Consider the following 20,828-nt stretch of genomic DNA (forward strand, 5'->3'; position numbering starts at 1 on the left):
TTATAAGATAAGATTCTCCCATTTAAAACCGAAATTGACGGATAAGATTTTATATTATTAAACCATAACATAACAATACATTATTAAAGCATCAACAGACAACAACATTATTAAAGGAGAAAATTACAACAAACATTACAAAAGCATGAAGTGACATGGTGCAGACAAGCATGGAGTGGGATGATGCAGAAACCACTTGTGACTACAATTATTTTCCAAATAATTCGTAGCTCAACTGTTGGAACAACTCGTTGCTCTGGTCATTGAGATGTTCCTTTTCACTTAGCTTCAGCCACATCTTCATCTTCTTAGCCCGAGTTTTTTCTTTCATCAATTGATTTGCCTCCTCTTGCCTTTGGTTTGCCTCCTCTTGCCTTTGGATTGCCTCCTTTCGCCTTTCGTTTGCCTCCTCTTGCAACATGGCTAATTTTTCCAAGCGTTCAAACTCTTGAGCCTTGATTTGTTTGAATTCATTAAAATCTTCGTTGACCACTTCCAGGGCTACGCTCTTGCCTTTCTTTTTAGCTTTTTTCTTTGCTGCATCCCTTCCCATTGGACGAGCAGTGGATCCAACAGAGTTAGAGTCACTAGCATCACTATCGTGGGCTCTCTTAGATCCACTGCTTTTAGAGCCACTATTCCCTCCAACTTGACTACCATAACGTGGTTGATCACGGACAGCGATCCATTCTTTCATTAAATTGAAATTTCCGGTACCACCACCTGAATAGATTTCTTGCGCTTTCGCCAATACATCTTGCTCCGACCACCCACTTTGTTGCATACTCTTAGCGTTATCGTAAGCGCCAATCCATTTTGACAATTTTTGGTTCATGTAGTTGTAATGATTTCTGCATGAAACTCCACTGCGCGGAGGATCAAATGAGCAATGTTCATTACAATACTCAGCAATTTTGCCCCAAAATGATTCACTTTTCTGGTTTCTGCCAACAACGATGTTTGTTCCGTATTTGATCCACCCACTCAATAGCACCAAATTTTGCTCAGTTGTCCATTTGACGCTTTTTCGGGTAGCAGAGGCTGAACTGTCTGCTCCAAGAGTTGCTTCATTAACCCCACTTATACCACCAAGAGTCATTTGTGTAGAAAACTCGGGAAATTCAGTTGCTCCAACATTCGAAGCAAATTCCTTATCCGTTGGAGTAGAAGAATAAGTGGGTTGTTGAGATGAATATGACATTGGCGAACCATAATATGGATGGTAGTTTGGAACAGCCGATGGCGTGAAAAAACTTGGTGGAAAACCATAATTTGGTATGTTTTGGGGTTGGTTGGGGTTAGGAAACGGATTTTGGAATGGATAGTTGTTGGGATTCGGATAGTTAAAAGGGTTGTTTGAAGGGTTTTGGATATTATTAGAAGAGTTTTGGTTGGGATCCATTTTTTCAAAGAAGATAGAAAAAATATAGAAACGAGAGTTATGAGAGGCTAAAGATGGGTTTTTTTTTCTGTGTCCAAATCTAATGAAACAAGTCTCTATTTATAGAGTATGAAATATGATAAATTTTAATATATTTTTTTTTTAAAATAAATATTTTAATATACAATAATTGAATGAAATAATGTAGAAGAGGAAAAAAAAAAAAACTAAAACACAGCCAATCAAAGAAAAGTCGGCAGAACCACTTTCTCTTTGGCCAATGGAACTATGCCACATCAGACTGTCTCTCTCCCTCTCAACGGGTTTAATTTTTTCAGCTAGTTGTGTGCCAAATTATTTTAAACGTTTGATTAAACACACCACTGCATTTGGTTAAACGTGAGATTAATCTCTATTTATAAATATATGTCCAAATAAAATGAAACAAATTTCTATTAATAGAGTATGAAAAATGATGAAATTTTATGATTAAAATATAAATATAAAAATTAATTTACTATGAAATAAATGACATCAAATAATGGAGGTGGAAAAAACAAAATAAATTATTTCATTCTCTTTCTTCCTTAAATTTCAATTTTTAACTCTAATAATAATATGACATGTGGACTCTCTCTCTCCACCCATGTTCGATTCAACTAGTTGAAAATATTCAACTATGATTAATCCACCTATGATTCAACTCTCCTTTCAACACATGCATTGTAAGTATTAAACTGTTGAATTAAAGTTTCAACACCTCCATTGCTTGTAGTCTAAGTGACACGGCGCTATGGTGTTGGATGAAACGCGAAGGAAGGGTGACACGTGGGTAAATATTAGCGGTGGGTGGTTATAACAAAAAAGAAGTGTGCTTTTCTCGTGGGGGAAGTAAACAAAAAGAAAATAGAAGCTAATCTCTCGGGTGGTTTCGTAAAAAACACCGCTTGGTTTGTTGGACTGAAACGTGATCGCCACCGTTGGCCTTTTTTCGAGAAAATTACAACCAAAAACACATTTCAACATATCAATTACAATCAAAGACACATTAAATACTAGACACACTTTTTAGCTGCAAAAAGATTTTAGTATCCTTGTACTACACCATCTCTAATTTCTTCTAAACAAAAAAAAAATTAATAGAAAAGCATAATAATATATCTTCTTCTTCATTTCTCGATTTCAGATTCCAAATTGAGTAAATGTTAAAAAAATCAAATTAGATGAGAAATCCACCAATCTTTTATCTTTCACCAAGACTCAGGTTCCTCCTCCACCTGTTTTCACCAAGACTCAGGTTCCTCCTCCACCACAGGACACGTCTCTCACTGAAAATAATTGTCGTGGTTTCGTGTCTGTAGAATTACGCAGTGTACACGAAAAGCAACGACAGCGTGTGTAGCAGCCACAGAGGATGAGCTTAACCAGATCGGAAGGACAACGAGAGAAAGGAGTGTAATCCAGTACTTGTAGAGGTCAGGGTAGTTATGTCAAGCATAAGCTATGAGAATAACTTAGAGTAGATGAGGAGATCTTCCGACGTAGAGGAAGAGACGGTGGAAGGCTGGAAGCAGTTGAAAAGGCTGGAAGCAGTTGAAGTGGATTTTTCTTGCTGGTGGTTTGTGAGGCTGGAAGCAGTTGAAGGATGGAGCTGGTGAATTGATGTGGAGCCTCCTGATTGGTACTCATCCTTCTCGTTGACGTCATTTGAGCCAATGCGAACTGTCCGATCCAAGAATCAGAGGTTAGGATCTTTTTAATACGTTGGCTTTGTTAGCTGGACTTTAATGGAATTTTCACTCTGGGTAGGTGAGAGAGCCAAAAGAGAGATGGTTGGCAAAAGAAGATTAATGGCAGGAGATGAGTTTCTTTTTGACAACATCATTTAAATTGTCGATGAGAAAAGCGAGCCACATTTTATTTCGAAAACATATGCAAGTAGTCCAAATGGTTATGGTGAATAGCAACACATTAAGAAGTAGTCGGATCCGTTGCAATAAACACAATCTCAACTGAATCATTTTACAAATTTGTGTTTAAAGTACTTCATAGCTGGGACTAAACTACTTTTAGCCATTTGTAGAGTAAAATAACGTTCAAGCATGTGTGAGTTTTTAAGGAAATTAAACTTGATGGAACCAATATAAAACTTAGAGCAGAGAAAGAGATGAAAGTGCAAAATGTCATCATATGGTTTTCAGTACAAAAAGAGCCTCTGATCGTGTCATATCAGTGTCTCTCCCCCCCCCCCCCCCCCCCCAACACATTTGCCCCCCACTTTTTTAATTGCTAAAACTTGTTCTACCTCAGACAAACTAGATTGCTAAAGTACTTCGAAAGAAAGGATAAAAGGAAAATAAAAAAAGAGACTCGAAAACTTTGGTCTTCAAACTGCAACGTCCTTTTCCTTACAGTTCATCCTGCATAAACAAAGTATCACCCCATCAACTTACTTAATCAAAACAACAATATGGAAGGGGAATGAAGAGGCAAGTATTTTTCGTAACATACATGAGCGGTGGCGTCTTTCTCAGCGGTTTCCTCGCTAACTTCTGATTTGGCCTCCGTCTTTGATTCAGTATCTGATTCCTCTCCTTCATCTTCCTCTGCTTCATCTTCACCCTGGAAACAAATTCAATACACACATGATATCAGTTCAGGACCTTGGCACAAGAAACAAAAGAAAGACCCAATAAATCACAAATAAGACTTGCATCAGTTTCCGCTGGAGCGTCCTTGGATTCCTCTTCCTCTTTCTTCTTCTCAATCTCATCAAAAGCTGCTTTCTCCGCCTGCAATTACGAGAGATTAGATTGGCTATTCTTATCGGTAACCAGAAGCAACAAGTTGCTTCCATGCAGATGAGTATTTTTAGAACACGTACATCCTTGAGCTTTCCCCATGTTTCTTCTGCCAACTTCTTGGCGTAGTCTGGGTCATCGCAGATCAAGACATTGTCGAACAATGATCCTGATTTCACCTGAAAAAGAGTGATATGCACTTTTAGATGGGAGTAACAGATCTAGGAAGACAAAATGTCACAGTGACAACATCTATTACCTGCCACAATTCGATTCCAACATACTTCAGCTTGGGGAAGACATAGAGCTCTGGGTCGTCCTTGAAGTCTGCATGCAAGCAGTAATATTAGGCACAGTAATGGTTGGATATTATGTCTTGGAGAGCTAAAGTTTCATGTGAGTTTATGCAAGAACATTAAACCAGCTTGTTGAGTACGAAAATGATATACGACTGTTATTTAACGTGAACAAAAGATATGAATTACTAAACGTATCAAATTGGTGCAAGGTTTAATGATAAAGAAGACTTAAATTTTAAAAAGAGATCAATTGCGTATATGATAAGGCCACAGTATAGGAAACTTACCAGGGTTTTCAATCTCTGGAGCCTCCCACTTGCCCTTGTAGTTGGGGTTTTTGATTTGCTACAGAAAAATATGACAACCTTGAGAGGACGGAAAAAATTATACGTACTTGTTGACAGCGAGATTGACAAACCTTGGGCTTCCATTCACCCATGTACTCAGGGTTGGGAATGGTAGGGGCAGTCCACTCACCATCTTCTTCTTCATCCCAGTCCTCAGGCTAACACAAAGGACACAAAGAAAAATTAGCAAATACAGAACACAACAAGAGATTTTAGATATTTAATCAAACTATAGACAAGGTAAAAACCTTCTTAGCATCGGTATCTGGGATCTCCTTTGGGATATCATCGTATCCGTCAGGTTTCTTGTCTTCAGGGTCAGGAATGTACTCTTGCTCGTCCCAGTCCTCAGGCTGTAAAAAAGAGAGATCAGATTGGATGAGCATTGGCCTGGTTTGTTCTTGTTCGGTCTCTAAATGAGATACAAGTAGTTGGTTCATAAGTCACTGCATACCTTCTTGGCGCTGGGGTCTTTGATCTTCTTTGGTGGGAGAAGATCCCAGTCAGAGTACAGGCTACCGGTTTGCTTCTCAACATTGTCAACGAGAATGGTGTAAGTAGCATCTGGGCGGAGGATGAATGTGTAGACATGGGTGAGCTGGTCAGTTTCACACGGAACATCCTTCTTGATCAGGTGGTTGGCGTCATTGTAGGTAAGGATAGCATGCACTTTCTTCGTGCTGTACCCACAGATATCGGGACCAAACATGATGCTGCAGGTAAAAAAAAGAAGAAGGTTGTTATTTATTAAAAACAAATATCAGTTGATGATGTTATGACTGTTACAGTGACTAGATAAAAAACGAGACGAGATAAGTAATGTACCTGTATGGGGTGTCACCACCAAATTTCTTCTGGTCAACATCACCACTGAGAAGCTTCATGTAGCCGCCACCACAGTCAAGCTTCTGCTCGTGCTTGACTGAGAATTGGAAGACTAAGGTTTTGTCCTTGTTGCTGAATTCAGGGAACTCAGCTGAGATGGCGTAGAATCTGTAGTCCTCGCTGGTCTGGATACCTGCAATACAGTGAGAGTTACAACACAGCATTAAAAAAAAAAAAAAAAAAAAAAAAAAAAAAAAACTAATGAATCATGAGTCGGTTACTAGCTCTGAAAGCTGAATGAATCATATATACCTTTATCGTTAGCATCACCAGACCAATTTCCAGCAGTGTGGCTCCACTCCCCAGCAGACTTGTCCTCTTTCTTCCACTCAGATTTAACCCATCTGTTCTCCCATCCATCTTTAGAAACAAAGACATGACAAAAAAAAATAGAGGTAAATAATCAACACACGAGACACGAATTCTACAAAACGAGATACGCTTAGATTATAATATACTATAATCAACGGAAATTAACAAAAACTGATTAGATTAAAAGTAGTAGTAATACACTGTGAACAATCAATCATCTCAGAGTTTTATCAATCGATGACTCCTCGCTCTAGTGATATATATATATATATATATATATATATCTCCACGAAGAGTAATATCAATCAAAAGTTCACAGCCATTTCAAAGACCTCCGATTAATAATTTAAAAATCAACGAATCAACAAATTGGTAGATCCGTAATAATTCATATGATCAAACATTTGTAAAAATGATCTTATCCGATGAAAACGAGGATATCGTTGTACGATCGAAAATGGATCATTAACTCGCAAGCATTCACAAATTCGAAACTCAGATTGACGAATATAATCGCAAGACGGATACGAACAAACACATCACTAGATCCTAAGAGGCTGGAAATGTACAGATAGAGAGAGGAAAGTACGTTACCATCAAAGCGTTCCTCGAAGATAACAGCGGCGGAAGCGACCGCCACGAGACCGATAAGAACCACGGAGACGACGCTAAGGATTAGTTTCGCCATTGATAAAAACTCAGATCGGAGCTGCTTCACTGAGATCAGAGGTTGTTGAATAAGACCTGGAGATATATATACTGGAAGCTGCTATTGAAGTTGCTCTCACGGATATTATCTTTTGCCACGTGGGAATCTGCGGCCACGTTATCCAACAGACACGTCAGCAATGTTTGTCATTATAAGTGACACGGCGCTACGGTATTGGATGAAACGCGAAGGAAGGGTGACACGTGGGTAAATATTAGCGGTGGGTGGTTATAACAAAAAAGAAGTGTGCTTTTCTCGTGGGGGAAGTAAACAAAAAGAAAATAGAAGCAAATCTCTCGGGTGGTTTCGTAAAAAACACCGCTTGGTTTGTTGGACTGAAACGCGATCACCACCGTTGGATTGTTTTCATCTTGGAACAATTCTAAAAGCGTGGGCCGAGAAAAACACTCGTGTGTGTTATTTCCTTTATAACCATTAATTAATGACGACTTTGAGCCCATAACTTTTAGCTTTTATGTTTTGTGTTGATGCTTCTTCTTCGTGTGAAGGTTAGCTTGAAAGCTACTCAAAGTCTAAACTTCAGTTAATAATGATAACGACTCATTGCACCCACACTTCATGAGAAAAAAGTTATGATCAACACACTGGAGAGGTTGGAGTCTTAATTACAAGACTTAAAATAAAAAGAAGATTCTTATAAGTTCTGCTTTGTTAATTGTGAATGGTGTGGAAGTTTAGCTACACCTCTAACATCCATTAGTCTCCTAAATCTATGAGAATCTGAACATCTCCCAGAACCACAAAAGATGTTAGACAAAAGCACCTCCATGGCTTCACTCTAACTCCATCAGCTTCTTATTAAACACTACAAGCTCAAAGAACCACTCTCCAAACCACAGCCTACAAATCAAGCACCACTACAAATGAACGAGTTACATGAAGATCCTAAAAAAAGCAATTTGCAGCTAATTAATTCTGTAAAACCTTTAAATTTATCAAAAGAAAACAACTCTGTGATATACATACCATCATTCGTTTGGCTTGGCTGATCCAGGATTCCTACCAAACTGGATAATCATTGGTTTTCCTTTGAACACAAAACCATTTACAAGATTCTGCAAAAATCATAAACAAAACATCAGTTACTTTCCTCTTTATGTAGGTATAAAAAAACACGTTTTTCATATATTCAAGCACAAAATGCTGTCAATGGTATATACATCATATATACAATATTCAGACTAACATAGACATTTACATAGAGCAAGAAGGTGTTAAGGATTATTACCAGAGCACGATGTGCCACTTCAACTGATGGAAATGTCAAAAAAGCTTGCCCTCTCATCCTTCCTTCCTAAAGTTTCTCACAATAGATTATAGTCATAAACAAGAAGATTGATAATCATCCAAAGCAAGTTTAAGGTTACGAAAGTCCGTAGACAGACGGATCACCTGCATCAGCCTCACACCAAGACTGGATTTAGCTGCTTCGATGCTTCCAAATTGTGATCCTACATGAGTACCAAAATATAGCTATGAATAGACTTCCAGAAAGGCAAGGTATCAGCAGTAAATTAAAGACTCTAGATTTTTGATTCGGTTAGCAGAGCGATATCTTACCAAATATGTAATAGAAATCATCAGTGATAACATCTTTGGCAAGATTTTTAATATACAGCACAAGCGAGGGATTCCCAGCTGTGTAGTTCTGCACACAATAAAAACAAAATGCATTTTCTCTCAGTGAATATGTTTTTTTTTTTCAGAGATGGACACTCTTACATTTGAACTAGGGAAACAGTCATGAAAGAGCTGAATAGAAAAGATACACTATCAATCAGTAAATAGCTTTTCATGGATAGAGATTAGAGAGTCCCTTGTAACAAGTATGCATAGCCAATCAATGGCCCAAAGAAAAGGCTGGAACTGATAATCAGGCTCACACCATTACAAAAATTCTTCTCAACACACACATATTATAACTTGATACTTGTATCCATACCTTGAACATAGGCAGTGAAAGAATATCCTGCGGAGGTAGCCTTCCCTTCTCCAACTCCTCTAAACTTGCAAAGGGTTTCAAATTTGAAGCTTCTTCTCTAGGCTCCTCCTCTGCAGGGCCTTCAAGCTCAATATCCTCTTTACGCTCGTCTTGAGCAACTTTTTGAGTAATCTTGATCTACCGGCATAGACCTTACAAATATCAGCACAACTACACAGCGTAAGGGTTGAAAGATAACTATAGATAAAAGGATACCTGCATAACATGTTTATTCTTTCTTATCCGAGGCATCTCTTTGGGAGTCAAAGACGAGGGCTTCACTCCGACAGTCTCATGTGGCACATTCTTGTCCACACCAGGACCGACAAGAGTTTCATGTCTAGCACGCTTCCTTCTTGCTTTTGATGTATCTGTATCCTAAACATAATACTACAATCATAATTCTTACCCAAGTACTCAATAACACTGAATATAAAGAGTGCAGAAAAACACTCAGCGATTATCACACAGGTTCACTAACAAAAAGAGAGAAAGAAGCAACCAAAATGAGCTTAGCATGAAGCCACTTGACTAAATTTGTAGAATACAGACATGACATGAAGAGCCATACCTCATCAGACTCCATCTCTGACTCGCTACTAGATTGATGATCCACCTCAGTTGGTTGCTGGGCTGCTTTAGGTAGAGGTGGTGTGGGCAAAGCAAGGCGGAAAGGAGGTGGAAGATTCATTTTGTTCATTAGATGCAGCACCTGTCATCAAGAGGTGTAAAATTACATCTCTTGTTCTTTTCTGCACTCTACTATAGTCGATATCTACAGAACATAACCGGAAATTAAAAAAAAAACTTCTGCACAGTGACACAGTAGAGCTAACCTGGGTGTATAAAGGTGGGACAGCAATAAGGGCATTAGTAATGTTGGCTAATATATTTGCATCGGGTGGTGGGTAAGCATATCTGTAAAAAAAAACATCTGAAGGATGAGAAGAGAAACACACACGCACATACACACCAATGTTTTTTTTTTTAAATGAGTGAAACTTACTGCAGGTGAGGAGGGAATGGATAGTTTATGCCAAGTTTAGGAGCGATCGGTTCACCAGCAAGTCCTTCTCCAGATTTTGAATCATTATTGCTGCTGCTAACGGTTGAGAATACGAACGGTTGACCATCTTTTCCAGATTCTTCATTTAGACGAGGCTTCTTATTCTCACTAGGTTTATTAGCTCTCTGTACTTGTAGAACCTTACCAAGAAACCTCAACCTAAAGAATCATAAAATGATTAAAAAAAAAAAAAAAAACAGCTCCATCATTGACTAACTCTAGCTTATTACTAGTGGAAGATGAGGGAGTAACTGGTACCCATTTAACTGACGATGTGCTTGAGAAGCAATAGCTTCATTCTTGAAATCCACAAATGCAGCATTCCTTAATCTGTAGCAATGATTATATATGTCAAGTTCGACTAATTTGATATTATTATTTCCTAAACCTTATAAAAGTAATGTTTATTCCAATTAAATCGAAAGAAACGGTTTAGGGATTTTTTTTTACCTTCCACCGGAGCAAGGACGAACGGCATAAGCTCCGTACTGAGAGAAGAGCCGAGAGACGATATCATGAGGGATTCCATCAGGAAGATGCCGAACAAAGAGAGTTACACCTAATGGCTCTGCAAATTGTGGCGTCGTCGGGTGATTCACGACCGGCTCCGAAGTCGGATGTGCAGCCATTAAATCTCGAACTCAGGACGATGACAGAAGGGTTCGGTTTCACTGTTGCTTTTCCCAGTTTTGTGAATTGTCGGGTTTTTTAATAATCGGTAAACATTGATTTGTCACTAAACCGGACTAGATTTTGGAGTCATGTAATCGAACCAGTCACAGACCGAGATTTGTATTTTAATAAAACGACGACGCTTTAGCAGGAGGGATTTTTATTGGATTAAGCCCACTTACGATTAAGTTTGTGTTTAAAGCACGTGGGCTTTTTAACTTGTGAGGCCCATTATAAAGTTTTCCTTTTGGGTCAAAATCATTTGTAATAATTAAACATTTGCTTTTCTTTTACAATCTTTTGTAGATTTTCTTTTTAAATACTAGGTAACTTATTACATCAATCATATAATCTTTACCGGCAACATATGTGATACTGATGAACAGCTCCGCAGATAAAAATTTCATGATGAAGCTCTCCCCATAACACTTGGATCGATGGACGGTTCCTGCAGCATGCAATATTGATAAACAGCTCCACGGATAAAGATTTTGTGATGAAACTCTTTAAAAAACACCTGGATCGGTTCCTGCAGCATATGCCATATTGATGAATAGTTTCGCGGATAAAGATTATATGATGAAGCTCTCCCAGAAACACTTGGATCGTCGGACGGTTCTACATGTTGGGAAAAATGACCATAACGAACGGCTCTGCCTACAATACTCTTGAACTTCCGATAAGCTTCGCAACGTATAATCTGTAAGGAAATCGAACCTCATACCTGGGTATAGAAGCATTTAAACTTTAACTAATAGGATACACTGCTTCCGCTGTTTTTTTATTTTTTTTATAATGATATTACAATAAAATTGGTAATTTAATATGAAGACAAAACTATTGATGAAAAAGAAGAAGAACAAACTGTGAGATGGACAACCCAAAACCCAATTCGGTAGAACGAGAAGATAGAGTTGATAGTGAGAGACCGTGATTATAAACAGGTTGCTTGACCAAACGTACTTCCTTTCAAACACTACCATTGACAACATCAACTAAATTGCAGGACTTCTTACATTAGTAAGTACTGAATTATCAAGAATATGTCCATTTCACTTGAAGATGTAATATCTTCTTGGCGTGTGCCTTCCACACACTTCTTATGGCTCTCCTTAATTTTCCTTTGATATACTTCATGAATTTCTCAACTTCTTCACGCAACAATAATCTCTTTGTATTTTGTATACATAAATAATACAACTTTTATAGCTCATGGAATCCTACGAAAACAACAGATATAGACTTCGCTTACAACAAAAAAAATAAACGCATATGTAAGAAAATACATTCATATTCAGCAGGATCCAACTGCCACCACCGATGCTAATAGAGAAACAGTACTTTAATCTCGAATTCAATTAAATTGCTACAGTTTAAATAGTTGTAGATTATTTAGTAACAAAAGGACCTATTACATTTGTAATCAGAAAGTATGTAACTATATGAATTCTTACATAAGTTTGCGTTATATGTTAGCAACCCTTATTTGGAACAAATATAGGAATATATGTATGCGGCAAATATATTAGCTACGTTGGCCGTTGAGTTAATGCAAGAGGCACTAATGCATACACGGAATACGATTGTTTGCATGGTGTCATTCTCTTAACGGAATGTCCCTCTTTTCAAGTTGGCGTGTGTCTTTTTATCCCTCATATTATTCGCAAACTCGTCTCACACATGGACATGGACGATCGATTCCAATTTCATATGGCTTGTTTTTGTCAACGTATTCCATATATGTTACTTTCGTAGAATTCTACAAGCTAAAGTGTGATAAGATGCTTTTTATTCTTTCTAGATAAAATAAAAGAAAGAAAATAAATGGTTGCGTGAAGTATTTTCGAAAGAAATCATGAAGCATATCAAAGGAAAACGGAGAGAGCCGTACGAAATGTGTGGAAGGCACACGCCATGCATGAAGATAATATCCTCTTCCGAAATTCACATATTCATAATATTCTCTCGAATGAAAAGTCAATTTGTTTTTGCCCTAATTATTTTTTCCAAATGTTAGTAGTAATCAGCTGCACGCGTCTTAATGAAAGAAAAAAAATTTAAGATTTGTTGCTTATATGGAAACCTGAGCGTTGCAGTACACAATTTAGAAACCGAGAAAGCTTAAACCATAATTTTGTTTCATTCACTCCGTGCAGAGAGTGAATCACCTAGTAATACAATTAAACACGAGGACGCTTAACTAGTCATTTAGAACACCTTCAATGGTGAGTATTAGGAAAAGTTCTAAGTATTTAAGGAAAAAAATAAAACAAAAAAATTTGGAGAAATAAAACCAAAAATTCTTAGTTTACTTTTTAAAAAATTCTTAGTATCTTCAAGAGACACATGTTATCATGTGAGAAGAAGTTAATGTTTTTTTTGTTCAGGAAAAATAAAACATACTGAATAATTATAATACTAATATTTATATTTCTTAGAAATTTGTATGGTTTTTAATTGTTGGAGTTGCTCTTACAGTCAAAACTCTTTGTAACAGCTCTTGATTATTTGCACATCGCAATTTTATTGGACTCTTTCATGTCTGTACAATAATGTGTATCAGACAATATAATAAGGCGAAACTTTTTTACTGCTTCGTACAAGTTGGAAGAAGCACAAAGTCACATGAGTCTCATAACTGGGCTTGGTTTTGCATAGAGGTGATATAATAGCATGATTATCCGGGGTACTTAGTGGATTTTTTAGTGTGTAGGTCCCCACAAAATCCTTAAGAATTGGTTACAAAAACTACTAATTAAGAACCGATCTTAGTGAGTTTCTTACACTGTTCGCGGGCTCCACTGACACGTGGCGATCCGCGATTAGTTTTTTTTTTAATTTTTTTTTGTTTTTTTTTTTTAAAACTAATGGGTTTCTTAAGAATAATCATGGCCTAAAGTTACTTAGATTTGACAGCTAGCTGGGTATATTTTAACATATTATTTATAATCAATTTTAATGTTGAACATCAGTGCTAAAATCAGAGCATGTAGATATTAATTTCTGCGATAAAAGATAAAGATGAAAAAACATTAAGCAATAAACATCTCATTGTTACCAATGCAATATCTATGGTACACATCTTGCTTGATACAAATTAGCTATTTTCTAACAATTTTGGATCTCACACATGCATGTTCACACAAGTCAGAGTAACTTGAAGATTATTAAATAAAAACTTGTGAGTTATCAAAAAAAAAAAAGAAGTCTAATGACAGTACACATCTTGCTTGATACAAATTAGCTATTTTCTAACAATTTTGGATCTCAAACATGCATGTTCACACGAGTCAGAGTAACTTGAAGAGTATAAAAAAAAAACTGTTGTAGTTTTTAACAACACATATCTTTAATTAACAAAAATATAGGAGACTTCTAATGACTGTGCAATTTCTATTTTTATGATTAACAATTCATCGAGTAATCTAAACTATTATTTATATTAAATGTAAAACACAAACCATAAAACTAAATCAAAACTCCATCCTTTAAAACTTACATATGTAACTCCTAACATTTAAACAAAAGAACATATCTAAAATATTAAAAGTTGTAGCATATTTTTAATAGATTATATATATATATATATATTAGTTTATTTTTGAAAAGGTTTCCAGTTACCAAAATAAATTATCGACGTGATAATTCATTTAAAAAAAAAAAAACTAAGTGTTCAACTTGAATCATGAAATCCTAAATAATTCATATTCGTTTTTGAGTTGATGTGGTCCCCACCTTACCCTAATAAATATCCATCCCTCGAAAAAGTTCACACCACCCGAGAAACACAATATCTTGAAGAAAAAAAACGAAGAAAGTTTTATATTTTAATCTTTCATTTGAAAACAAGAAAGCCTCATAGTGTCGACATGGATTGCCAAGAGGAGCAACTGGTGAACACAATTTGCGATCTCTACGAAAAGATCTCAAAGCTCGAGAGTCTAAAACCATCCGAAGATGTCAACATTCTCTTCAGCCAGCTCGTTTTCACATGCATCCCACCCAACCCTAACATCGACGTCGCCAAGATGTGTGACACAGTCCAAGAGACTCGACAAAAGCTCATCAAGATCTGTGGCGAAGCCGAAGGTCACCTAGAACATCATTTCTCTTCGATCTTGACGTCTTTTGAAGACAACCCACTTCACCATTTAAATATTTTCCCTTATTACAATAACTATATAAAACTCGGGAAGCTCGAGTTCGATCTCCTCACGCAAAACATAAACGGTCTTGTCCCAAGGAATGTTGCTTTCATTGGATCTGGTCCTCTTCCTCTCACTTCCATCGTTCTTGCTTCATCCCATCTCAAAGAGACAGTCTTTCACAACTTTGACATCGACCCGTCAGCGAACGCACTCGCTTCTCTTCTGGTTTCTTCTGATCCAGACATCTCTCAACGCATGTTCTTCCACACCGTTGATATAATTAACGTGACGGAGAGCTTGAAGAGCTTCGACGTCGTGTTTCTAGCAGCGCTTGTTGGGATGAACAAGGAGGATAAAGTTAGAGTGATCGAGCATCTTCAGAAACACATGGCTCCTGGTGCTGTGCTCATGTTGAGGAGTGCTCATGGTCCGAGAGCGTTTCTTTATCCGATCGTTGAGCCGTGTGATCTCCAAGGGTTCGAGGTTTTGTCTATCTATCATCCGACGGATGATGTTATCAACTCCGTGGTGATCTCGAAAAAGCTCCCCGTTGTCTCAAATGGGAGTGTTGTTGGTGGACCATCGTGCTTGCTCATGCCTTGTAACTGTTCCAAGATCCATGCTATAATGAACAAGAAGAAGAAAATGATGATCGAGGAGTTGGAAGCCAGCAGGGAAGAACAGTTTTCTTAAGATGACGTTATTTCTTAATTCACTGTCTTAATTATGGTTTGTGTCTTTGTGTTGTGTGTCGGTGTATTTCTCTATCCATTGTTCTCTGGTTTGTTATAACTTATAAAAGTGTATTTGTTTCTGCGAGACCGGGTGGCCATGGTAGAAATGTAACGACACATCCAACTCGTGAAATTACAAAATCAAGTATCAATTTGGAAATTTTTGATGCATGCCACTTAAAAGCAAGAGAAATAATATGCAACGGATATTGTTTGTTAGTAGTTTTCAAAAAATCCAATAAGAAATGAAACAAACCCAACAATTTTTTTCATTTACCCTTCCTGGTCCTCAATTTGGACATTGGACATAAGCTAACAAAATAATTCAAGGCCCATTATAATTATTAGACCCGACCCGTTTCCCAATAGTTTCTCCAGGAAACAAAATATCGGTAAATAAGGACAAAAGTGGTATTAAACTGCTGACGACTCTTCTCGGTCGAGTGGAGGAGATATAAAAACTGCTCTCTCCCTTCATCTTCACTTTGTTACTATACAGTCACATTCTAACACGAGAGAGGAGAGAGAGAGAGACCCGTAGATTTTCTGAAGCTCTCTTCTTGTTTGCGCGCAGTGAGGAAGATGGAAAGATTGTTGTGGTCTTGTGTCTATTTACACTTCTTTTAGAATCTTTCGTTTGATCAGATTTGATGGTGGATTCTCTGTTTCCGAGCATCGAAACAACCGTCGACGACGCTTCTCCGGAGTCAAGACAGAAGAGGCGGAGGATATCAGAGACGGCGAAGGAGGCAGAGTCATCAGGGATCAACCAAGAAAGCTTGAAGAGATGGAGAACCAATCGTGTGCAGCAGATCTATGCCTCCAAGCTCGTCGAAGTTCTGCGCCGAGTTCGCAAGGGATCCAACGACGGCGGTAAAATCACCTCCGCCGCGCGAGAGATACGGGACACGGCGGACCGAGTTCTCGCCGCGTCGGCTTGCGGCACGACACGGTGGAGCAGGGCGGTCTTAGCCACTCGCGTCTGAGCGAGTCTGAAGAAACACAAGAAGGCGAAGATAACCGGAACTCGCAAACCGAGAAAAGACACCGCGACGGAGAGGAAGCGGATTAAACTGCCGGCGGTTGAGAGAAAGCTGAAGATTCTCGGCCGGCTGGTTCCCGGTTGCCGGAAAGTCACCGTACCAAACCTTTTAGATGAGGCGACCGATTACATCGCGGCTCTAGAGATGCAGGTCCGAGCCATGGAGTCTCTAGCAGAACTCCTAGAAGCCGCCGCGCCACGGTCGACTTAACCCGACCGTAACGGCGGCAGTTAATTTGTCAGTTGTTAAATTAGCTTTTTAACCTTTTTATCCTCTTTGTTTGGCTCAAGTTTTTTTATTTGTTTCTGTTTTATAATTTCATGTATTTTATTTTTGTACATTGTACATTACTTTGCTTAGTTGTATCCATTTTGATCTTCTTAATTTTTTTCCTAGAATCACGTTTCTTAATCTTCTAAAGGAAGAAAAAGAAAGGCAGCTAATCTTGATTCCAAAGTGTTAATAGACCCTTTAAAAGATAAGTGTACACACAAAAGAAGATAAGAGAAGAATAAAAGTTTTAAAATGAATTGCAACTTGAAGCAATTAAAAAAGAGAGCATGTGCGTAAACGGCCTAACGTGTAGAGAACACCCACCTTAATTTTGGGGCCAATGGACTCCATGTGATGTTCTCATTTTGACTTTTTCGACGTTGAAGTTTTTGCACTATTGTTAGATTGCCATCCAAAATTATATTTTGCTGCTAATGCCCTTCTTTAACTTTGAAACTGATCGATAAACCTTTCAAAATAACTTTGAACCTGATTGATAAACATAAAGATTTACTTTCAAAATAACTTTGTAACTGATTGATAAACAAAAAAAGTTACTTTCTAGATAACTCTGACTCTTGAATGATAAATTTTTTTTTTTACTTTAAAGTTGAAGAATTGACATTTACATTATCGTTTAAAAATACAAAGTTAGTGTAAGTTTGTGAGAAGAAGAAATCCACTAGGGGAGAGCAAGTAAGTAACAATGAAATAAGTGTGAAGGACCACAACATTAGTACCAAAAGAAAGGGAAACAAAAAGATTGAGAAATGAATCTGGATGAACATCTTTCTTCCCCCTCTTTAAGTCTCCCCACGTGTGCTACTTCTTTTTTACATCCCAATATGTCTTTCTTCTTTGCATTCACACTTTTATATATATCAAATTAATGGCAACATGTCCGTGGGTCATTGTGTTTTTGTTTATAGGAAAAAAGTTATAAGGTGACAAGGTGTTTCTCACAAAATGATTTTCACAAATCTTACCCGGATAACTTTTTATTAATACGATTGGGCATCCACATTTTATCCTTTGACATTTTGTATCCTGATATTACGAGTTTTTAACGTTAATTAACGTATTCACATGATATTTGGAATTAGTAGAACCAAATAAGAAGCAAAGTATATATATAAATGCATCGAATGATAGCTACAAAACAAAAGAAAAGAAAGGGGAAAACGTGGAGTTGGCCATATGTGGCTAAAGGGGTAGACCCAATGTAATCACATGCAACCATGTGACTCCAATTATGGACCTCATATGTGAATGTGGCCGAGGAGGTGCCAGCTTTTGAAGAATAATAGTCTTCTCTTCCTCTTTTTTTTACAACGCTATATAGTATTTATGAGTGAGAAACAAATTCACCTTATCATTCATAATTATCAAAAATAAAAACTATCAAATTTTTTATTCACCTACCTTGCTTTCACTAGTAATGTCACCTAAAATAACGTGTAATTTCACTTGTTAGATTATATTATTTTTGTAGTTTGGTTGTCTATGCATGTTTTAGTGATGATTACAGTATTATAACAAAAAGTTAGGAATCAGATATCCATGTAGAGTGAATCAAAAGAGAATGGAAATCCAAAATTTAATCGGTTCAACCGGTGGAAATAACCGGAGTCTCAAGACTATATGGTTTTGAGTGTTGGGAACAATGGGTCCTGGGACGAGAGAAGCAAACAAAACCCTCTTTTGAACAAAATTTGACTTCAACAAAAATACTCTCGTCCATATCTTTTCATTCTCACATCAGATTAATATATATATATACATATATAGGTTTTTTATATGTGAGGGAATTTTGTGTGGTGTAATTACATGGAACACTTCGCAAGACAGCATGCACTCGCACATGTCTTCGGCAGAGAAATTTCGTTGTCTTTGAACTGTGCTAGTGTTTTTCTACATTTCCGCACGTGGTCTCAAGTCAACCATATCCACTTAAACTCATAAAATTTTGCTTCCATCTCACTAGTAACATACATGCAACTTTTCCTTTTTAAAACCATTTATACCAAAGTTAATATTAGATCGTTAATTATGACTTTTGCATGTAGATCAGTCGCATACTAGAATTATACGTCAAACAAATTCACTCTTTGTATCCCCATTTGCATGACCATGAAGATAGCGAGGGAAGAAACTGTGCATCTCTATTTCAGACTAATTCACAAGTTTATAGACAATCACAAATTTGAATCTATATCTAAGATCCATACAGAAATGAGTATAATATGATGAAATTTAATTTCTTGCTCGATCAACAAAAAGTTCTCAACCATCAAAACTGCAACTAGAATATGACCATTTGGTTTTGGTTACAAATTTGTATTTGTAGCTAAGCAGTGGTATTTCTAGTATTCTACTGACCCAAGTTTGTCACCCAAACCCAAACCAATTGCTTATAGTTGTGTTCTTGATGCATTATTTTTATGGTTTGTGCTAGTGGGCTATTAAATATCAAACCCAAAATGAACATAATATTCCACTCTTTATTTTACCTAGTCCGATGATGCTATCATTCTTTAGATTTGTTTTTCTTCATCGTCGAAACTTTCATGTCATATCCTTAAAATTTTATTCCAAACTTCAATGGAGATAAAACAAAGTATGAGAAGCTAGAGGAACTCAATATTGCACCAAACTAATCAGAGCCTAGAAACAAGCGAGCGTAGACCTCCTTGTTTCAAAGCCATTCTAGTTTCTACCTACATGGTTATAGTTTTGTCAAACTGATCCTTCATAAAACCTATGAACTTCTCCTTCGTAGAATATTGCCCTACTTCACTATCCTTTTCAAATAATCTCTTTTTGCTAATCAACTAAGTTTTACAAATCATAAAGATCTTTGCTTTATCAAGTTTTATTAGTTTGATGCAATATAACTAACCATTCAACCAAACCTGAAAACTTGTGATGGAAGCCACAAATTAAATTAATGCAAGTCCCATAAATTTGTAGTTTTCTATAAGATATAGTGTTGAAAGAGATGACTAATTAAGATTGACTGATTTGAGATCCATGCATTGGGATCTCATATGTGCTTTGATTCCAAAGAAAACTGTAAGAGACAAGAGCTCTTTGATGTTTAATAATAGTTTTTGGGATGCAAACAATAAGTTCTTCATACCATATATCTGATATTACGGAAGTTGATTTACATTCCATATGTAAGAAATGTATATATCTCACTCACCCTAACATATAATGCGAATAAGAGAGAAATTCTTAATAGAGTTATATTTGTACAACAATTGTACAACTAGAGAAACCCGATAAGCAAATTAATGGTTAGATTAAGTTTCAAAAAGAAAAATTAATGTTTATATTTTTCACTATCCGAATTTTGTTGAAAGATGGAAAACTTAATTAGATTTCATGTAGTGGTGGTTTGAAATAGACCGATTAGAAATACACACATGAAGACATGTCAACACAATATATCTGATTAGACAAATAAATTAAGTTGCCCGACCGAGCGATTTTCTGGAGTATGTGTTATTAAAATGATTGGTTTCAGACCCGTCTTGAGATACCAATCAACTGATATGCACAAATTCAAAAGCATTTTCATTGGTTAATTTTTTCAGTGGTTCATAACCATTGTGATTAACCAATCAACATTCTAATCTTTCCGGTTGGCGATTTCTACTCGGTTTGTTTCAAAACTGTATATATACACATTTTTAGCATTTAAAATCTAAGAGTATTTCAAACCAGAATTTTCACACCACAACTTTGGTTTGTTATGTTACAATGCTTAAAATAAATAAATTGTAATGCCATTATCTATTCTCAAACCTGGCACATGTTAGACATAAGTAGCAGAATTAACCACAATTAATTTTTAAAATAATGCCATCTAAATGTTTAATATATTTTGGTTTATAAAACACCAATCCCACGAGGATTTTGCATATAAAACATCTTATAAATATTAAAATAATATAAAATATTACAAATAAGATAATATATTGTTTCGAGGATAATAATATAAATTATTTTATCACAAAATGCTATAAAGTAAAATTTATATTACAACGATTGGTTCAAAGTTGTTATGAGTTGGTACGAGCAATTCAATTTCCACTTATATATCAATGATAATAACTATTGAATTGCTTTAACCAAAAGAGGTATAAGCGTT

At 36.6% G+C, this 20,828-nt stretch overlaps 4 protein-coding genes and 1 pseudogene across 8 annotated transcripts; 2 read left to right on the top strand and 3 right to left on the bottom strand.

Annotated features, from left to right (window-relative positions):
- Nucleotides 1-34: 34 nt before the first annotated feature.
- Nucleotides 35-3,364, bottom strand: LOC106412958 (glutathione S-transferase T3-like). The gene has a single exon (XM_013853822.3). The coding sequence runs from the start codon at nt 1,400-1,402 to the stop codon at nt 209-211; it is 1,194 nt and encodes a 397-aa protein (XP_013709276.2). The 5' UTR covers nt 1,403-3,364; the 3' UTR covers nt 35-208.
- A 136-nt stretch (nt 3,365-3,500) lies between these two features.
- Nucleotides 3,501-6,815, bottom strand: LOC106415836 (calreticulin-2-like). 3 transcript variants are annotated; one of them, NM_001316226.1, is given in 14 exon segments: nt 3,501-3,801; nt 3,893-4,003; nt 4,096-4,173; nt 4,266-4,361; nt 4,442-4,509; nt 4,769-4,826; nt 4,900-4,986; nt 5,077-5,181; nt 5,283-5,541; nt 5,654-5,772; nt 5,775-5,846; nt 5,966-6,073; nt 6,620-6,699; nt 6,701-6,743. In NM_001316226.1, coding segments are annotated over 14 exon segments (1,266 nt in total). In that variant the 5' UTR covers nt 6,714-6,743; the 3' UTR covers nt 3,501-3,789.
- A 495-nt stretch (nt 6,816-7,310) lies between these two features.
- On the bottom strand, nt 7,311-10,497 carry LOC106412290 (U11/U12 small nuclear ribonucleoprotein 65 kDa protein-like). 3 transcript variants are annotated; one of them, XM_048757916.1, is made up of 12 exons: nt 10,253-10,497; nt 10,061-10,132; nt 9,743-9,961; nt 9,573-9,654; nt 9,308-9,448; nt 8,953-9,114; nt 8,698-8,874; nt 8,316-8,403; nt 8,148-8,206; nt 7,984-8,049; nt 7,722-7,810; nt 7,311-7,595 (listed from the first exon to the last, which is right to left on the bottom strand). In XM_048757916.1, exons 1-11 carry the CDS (start codon nt 10,429-10,431, stop codon nt 7,724-7,726), a joined length of 1,332 nt encoding a protein of 443 aa, XP_048613873.1. In that variant the 5' UTR covers nt 10,432-10,497; the 3' UTR covers nt 7,311-7,595; nt 7,722-7,723. The 3 variants fall into 3 exon arrangements, with proteins under 3 accessions (XP_048613873.1, XP_048613872.1, XP_048613874.1); XM_048757915.1 differs by having other exon boundaries at nt 7,311-7,612; XM_048757917.1 differs by having other exon boundaries at nt 7,311-7,640.
- Nucleotides 10,498-14,235: 3,738 nt separating this feature from the next.
- Nucleotides 14,236-15,441, top strand: LOC125587435 (nicotianamine synthase 3-like). The gene has a single exon (XM_048757918.1). It carries the CDS (start codon nt 14,344-14,346, stop codon nt 15,313-15,315), a length of 972 nt encoding a protein of 323 aa, XP_048613875.1. The 5' UTR covers nt 14,236-14,343; the 3' UTR covers nt 15,316-15,441.
- Nucleotides 15,442-15,656: 215 nt separating this feature from the next.
- Nucleotides 15,657-16,797, top strand: LOC125587436 (annotated as a pseudogene).
- Nucleotides 16,798-20,828: the final 4,031 nt, after the last annotated feature.

Source organism: Brassica napus, chromosome C5 (assembly GCF_020379485.1).
Source record: "Brassica napus cultivar Da-Ae chromosome C5, Da-Ae, whole genome shotgun sequence".
In the NCBI taxonomy this organism is placed as follows: domain Eukaryota; kingdom Viridiplantae; phylum Streptophyta; class Magnoliopsida; order Brassicales; family Brassicaceae; genus Brassica; species Brassica napus.

Excerpts from the sequence above, each read along its gene's own strand:
- LOC106412958 (XM_013853822.3), bottom strand. The coding sequence starts at position 1,402 with ATGGATCCCAACCAAAACTCTTCTAATAATATCCAAAACCCTTCAAAC.
- LOC106412290 (XM_048757916.1), bottom strand. The coding sequence starts at position 10,431 with ATGGCTGCACATCCGACTTCGGAGCCGGTCGTGAATCACCCGACGACG. Across the intron at positions 10,133-10,252 it reads CGTCCTTGCTCCGGTGGAAG|ATTAAGGAATGCTGCATTTG; the intron begins GTAAAAAAAAAT and ends TCATTGCTACAG. Across the intron at positions 9,449-9,572 it reads TCCCACCTTTATACACCCAG|GTGCTGCATCTAATGAACAA; the intron begins GTTAGCTCTACT and ends TCTTGATGACAG.
- LOC125587435 (XM_048757918.1), top strand. The coding sequence starts at position 14,344 with ATGGATTGCCAAGAGGAGCAACTGGTGAACACAATTTGCGATCTCTAC.